At 44.3% G+C, this 5,779-nt stretch overlaps 1 protein-coding gene across 1 annotated transcript; it reads right to left on the bottom strand.

The window, feature by feature from the left end:
- Window positions 1–3,944: 3,944 nt before the first annotated feature.
- Window positions 3,945–5,340, bottom strand: LOC135215363 (uncharacterized). The gene is made up of 3 exons (XM_064249923.1): window positions 5,181–5,340; window positions 4,482–4,955; window positions 3,945–4,345 (listed from the first exon to the last, which is right to left on the bottom strand). Exons 1-3 carry the CDS (start codon window positions 5,338–5,340, stop codon window positions 3,945–3,947), a joined length of 1,035 nt encoding a protein of 344 aa, XP_064105993.1.
- Window positions 5,341–5,779: the final 439 nt, after the last annotated feature.

The raw sequence follows: 5,779 nt of genomic DNA, 5'->3' as shown, positions 1-5,779 counted from the left end.
ATTTCATTTAATCAGATGCTAAACTTCTCTGTGCGTCATCAAAAGAAATCATAATAACTTTCGATATAACGCTATAAAAGCAGAAAGATAATTTACAAATATTAGGCCAATGCTTAAGCACTCGGTTCCTGCTGCCACTCTATGGTGAACACTTCATATCACACTTTGAAAGCCGCAGATGTTTCTTTGGGGAAATTCTTTTTCTTTTCTTTTTTCTTTAAATAAACAATTATTGAACTAACACTGATTATTCACTGGGGAAATACTTTCTGCGCTTATACAGTTAATCACTGATACATATTATCAGATAAATAGGATGACAATAATTGGAATAAATATACTAACTGGCAACCCCACAAGTTTCTAAAGACGTACGATCAATTCTGAGATTTGTCGCTTCACATCTGGAACTTACTGTACAACAAAATGTCCCATAAATTTGTACATCTGATAGCCAGAATGAATTCTCGACTCCTCGATTTCTAACTATTTTAGGATCTCTAGCAGGGGATGAATGAAAGAGCTCCCAGCTTACCTTCTGTGGAATGGCTTTCGGTGGAAAACTGATAAGGTGACTTTCCCGTGCTTAACTTCCACGAATCTCCACTCATCTCCAGCCTCACTTGGCTGACCAGCTTACTGAATTCTTCGGCCAAAGCAGGTCATGTGGGTCATGTTGGGTCGCATATCCATTCCTTTCAAGAAAGATATAACAATTGATCATCGCTCGTACAATGTGTGAAAGGAAAATATAATATGAAAAATCGAATATATTTGTTTGGTTGGGCAGAAATAAAACAGAATACATAAGTTAATTCAATTTCGTGATATTTTTGGTTTTCTAGAAACATCTTTAGTAAAACCTGTCAGCAGACGCCACCGTCTTCGTTGGCAGCTTTTTATTTTTATTTTTTTTAAACGAGGCTGAAAACGTATCCAGGATAAGAGGTCATTAAAAATCGGATTACAATATAATGAGGCAGATATGACAGAAAAGAACAAGTTTCCTGAAACATTAATTTCGAGCCAACAAAGATCATATTCACGACGGTAAAAAAATTTTTCGTATAAACGGCGAAGATACAAGATACGAGAAAGTTGGCTCAAACATTTGATAACAAAAATGTTGCCAGAAGTTTGGCGAAACAGGATCAGGGATAATCTGCAAAAGTATTTTGACATGCGAAGAAGCGCATACGCAGACTTTGATGTTGCGCATTGCTGAGGAAGCACAATGAATCTATTATAAGCTATTTTGAAAGCCAACAATATTTCGCTTAATCCTTTTATCTCGAAAAAATGATGCTGAAAAGTTGGTCCAGTATCTCATGAATGAGATTAAGTCATGAAAGCTCATTGTTGCATTAAAGTGAAATGATAAAAGAAAATATAAATTAGATATGAATATACTTAATAGATTCAAAATAAAACACATGGAAAACAAAAGCCGAAGTCTGATACTTACAATAAGATATGTTAATTCACTTGCCATAACTTAACCTAACCTAACTTAGGATGTCCTTCATATCTCTCTCTCAAAATATAATTACTCATGACAAGTTAAGATAGGTTTCGTTTCATCATATTTCGAAAAAATAATAAATAAATAAAACTTAAAGGAATTCGCTCGTACCTGATAGGAACTTTGTGGGCTACAGGAGACTGAATAGGTCCAAATGAAGCGCTTTCGGGTAGAATACCCTCCTGGGCAGAAAATGCCATATTTCTGTAATTTGAACAAAACATGCGTAAGTACCTCATTTAATAAAGCTTTCTCTACGTTGTTTGAGTTTACGCTCATACAAAAGTAGGAAATGAAATGATATGAAAAACATAGCACTAAATGACTTACATCAGGAGATAGGCAACAGTTTTCGAGAAAAATCAATCATAATCTTTTACGTCAAAATCCGGACATGAAACTCTGAAACGCCATCTAGGCAACGTCCTCCGCTTTCCAAAATCCCTCCCCCACCCCCACCCCACCCTCCTCGTTACTGTACCTCTGACCCGGCCAGAGAACTCAATGTATCGGTCTCGCCGCTGATATCACTGCTTTCCAGGATCTGGAAATCATTTATACCATTCTTTCATCTATTGCAGCAGCCTAGCGGAAAGGCTTTAAAGGGTACTTGGTGTTTCAGCATAGACACAGAGACACGCACACACGTACACACTCGCTGCCACTCCCATGCGCTTTACCGGAGTCATTTGAGGACGGAGTTACCTCCAGCAGTTTCTGTTTCAGCGAGAGTTTACGATAATTGTGGCTCGTACCGTTTCGTTTCCATGGCCCGTATCGCAGGATCAATGAGCACGTTCCAATGTAATGAGTTGGTGACCGCATTGCACGTGAATTTCTGGGTTTGAAATTGATTCTTGCCTAATTGCCTCCAGAATGGATGGGATAATGACGCTAGAATATTTTTCAGCTCCATAATGAAAACGGGCATAAAACACGCTAGTCAGGCTGACAGTTTGGATTACTCTTTTACAGGTATTTCTCGCCACGTTTTGATGATGACCCTTGGTTGGTCGGTACCTTGGGAGTTGGGTATTCTCACCAAAATGTTCTTCACCTCGACTAAATATTTATGATGTAGAGGAAACAAGGACTTATCCAATTGGCTATATAATTTTCCGTGATAAAAATTTTGAAAAATAAAAAAATTTGTCAGCCTCGTGATAAAACTGTATGTGTTGGTAAACTCCTTAACCTTAAGTGGAGGGGCAAGGACACAACTTAAATGTAGGTTCTAAATGTCTATTGTAGAAATATATACAAGATCCAGGGGACAAAGAGCAGCCAGCTAAACAAACAGACAGACGAGACGAGACTGCCTCACGAGGGCAATAATTACAATGTTGCCAATACTTAAATGTTGCCATATCATATTACTGGACTTAACATGGGATACTCTAATGGCGCGCAACATGTGAAATAATGTTTGAACATAATAATAACATAATAATACTGGTACATGTGAAATGCGTCTTTTTCATGTACCTACACCTCCCTCCCCCTCACTCTCGTAGTGCATTCTCGAGCGGACTCCTTTTCCATGAGTCTTTGGGAACGACGTGGGTTTACTGGAGGAATACTGACTAAGGACTCTCTTTCTAGGTCCTGGCTAGGGGCCACAGGGACAAGGAGAAAGGGGTCACTATTAGTGGGTGGCACCAGGCAAAGAAAACGACGATTACGCCACCACACACGACCACTAGGGAGACGAATTTGATAGTCTCTTGACCTTCCATGACCCATGACAGTGCCAACTTTGTCCCAACGATGAGAGGTCGGGTCTTGAATCCGAACTTGCTGTCCGACACTCAACGTGGGTAAGGGGTGGGCATGCTTGTCGTACTTGGTCTTTACCTGCTTGTAACGAGCGGCAGCACGGCGGTCACAATCTTCGGTCTTGACCTGCCACTCCTTGGAGAATGCTTGAGGGTGGGCAGGGATACATGACCTGAGAGGACAGCCATACAGGATCTGGGCAGGAGAGCGTCCAGTAAAGTTAGGAGTATTTTTGAGCTCCAATAAGCCTCGTCAAATGCTTCACAATCAATGTTGCCAGATGGGGCTGTTTTGAGGATGAGGTGCTTGATCGACTTCACAGCGGCTTCAGCGTGACCATTCGATTGTGGGTAGTGGGGTGAGGTTACCATGTGTCGAACTCCCCATCGCTTCATAAAATCCTTGAACTCTGCGCTGGTGAATTGGGGGCCTCCATCTGTCCTTAGGCGAAGGGGGACACCAACTTCACGGAAATAGCGGCAGAAGATCCTGATAGTATTGGAAGCGGTTAGTATTCGCCTTGGCAGGGTGCGACAACAGCCATCCTGACAGGGCATCGACGACGACGAGGAAAGACTTCCCTGCAACCACAAAGAAGTCGGCTAAGACGGACTCGAAAAGGGTCTTGTCGGGTTGTAGTCATTCATTAGAGGTTCCTGCGGCTGAGATGGCTTTGCAATGTCTGACATGCCTCACAAGCTCTGACTGTGTTGGCAATATCAGAGTCAATGCCAGGCCACAAAACTGACTGCCTTGCTCTGCGCTTGGTTGCTTCCACACCTCTGTGACTGTTTTGCAGGTGGGGCAAGGTGCGACGACGGAGAGCAGCAGGAACTACAACCCTTGCTCCATACAGGACAAGGTCACCATCGGCGTAGAGATCTTCACGTAGTTTCCAATAAGGAAGTAAGGAATTGTGAAGGTCATATCTGTTGCGAGGAAATCCTGATGTGACACAATCGAGTAGATGAGTATACGCAGGATCTGCTTTCACTGCGTCACAAAGATCCTGAAGTATCCTGTTGGGATCCTGAGCTGGAGACTCATCTGAAAGTGTAACGGTCGTTCACGGCCATGACAGTTCGAACATGAGCAGCGGAAGAAGCACCCGAGATCTCGTCCTCCTGTGTGGGGTGGCTGACTGGGGCGCGAGACAATGCATCTGGGATGCACAGCAACTTACCCGCACGCCACACAGCTGTAAAGATGTAGGGCGAGATTTTCTCCTTGAGGCGCTGGAGACGAGAGTTCTCGATGGCATCCAGCGTATAACTGTTCAGAATAGGTATGAGGGGCCGGTGATCCGTCATTAGAGTAAAATTCTGTAGGCCTGCTAAATATAGCCTACATTTCGACATTGCCCAGACAACGGCTAGCATCTCAAGCTCAATGGTGGCATATCGTGTCTCTGCGTCAGCGAGAAACCGAGAACCACACTGAACTAGACGCAGGTGTCCATTACCATAGGTCCTGCAGGAAGGCATATCCAATGCCGTGGAGGCGTGAAGCGTCCGTCTGAAGAACAACAGGTAGGTCTGGGTCAAAGATGGGCGAGAACTGGTGGACTGGTGAGAGCTAACTTTGACACGTTGAAATGCTTCATCATGGTCGGGGGTCCAAACAAATGTTCTCTTGGGACTAATCAGGGGACGTAAAGCTTTGTTGGTGTGTAATGGAGATGTCAGGCGTGAACTCCGCTAACTGGTTGACCAATCCCATAAACGATCTGAGGTCTGTCAGGTTAGCAGGGGTTGGGAAATCCTTGATGGCACTGACTTTCTGCTTATCAGCTGAGATGCCGTCTCCTGAGAGACTGTACCCACAGAAATTCACGGAGGGTGAAGCGACCACAAATTAATCCTTGTTGAGTGTGATCCCAAACTTGCGGCACCGGTGAGCACTTCGTGGATACGATGAAGGTGTGTAGCGTAGTCTTCGTCGTGGAGGAGAAGGTCGTCTATGACCTTAACACAGTTTTGGACACCTTGAAGGGCCATATCACCTCGCAGGCAGAAGGCGTCTCCAGTAGCTGCGAAGCCCATCGGTCCTCTGCGATGTATGAACCGACCATATGGCGTAATAAAGGTGGTTAAATGCTGATCTTCTTCTGCCAGTTCCATCTGCCAGTAACCATAGAGAGCAATCAAGTTCTGGTGGGAATGAAATAACGAGCCTTCGGGCCTACACTGCGAATAGCGGCGTAGGGTGTGGGTGAAGGATGGGCTGGACGAGAAACCTGGCTATTCAACTTGGTCAGATCGACAGTGATTCGTACTCCTGTCCCATTCTTGGGAACGACGACGAGAGGGTGGCACCAAACTGACGGGTCATCACCAGCAGGTTTGATAATCCCTTGGGCCACCATGGAGTCAAGCTCTTCTTTGACTTGGTCCTTAAAAGCAAATGGAATCTGTCTTGGGGTGTGGATGGCAAAAGGCACTGCACCATCCTTAAGGTGGATTCTCATGGGAGGACCAGCCA

The sequence above is a fragment of the Macrobrachium nipponense genome, chromosome 5, assembly GCF_015104395.2.
Source record: "Macrobrachium nipponense isolate FS-2020 chromosome 5, ASM1510439v2, whole genome shotgun sequence".
In the NCBI taxonomy this organism is placed as follows: domain Eukaryota; kingdom Metazoa; phylum Arthropoda; class Malacostraca; order Decapoda; family Palaemonidae; genus Macrobrachium; species Macrobrachium nipponense.
This window is presented reverse-complemented; position numbering and strand designations above follow the sequence as displayed.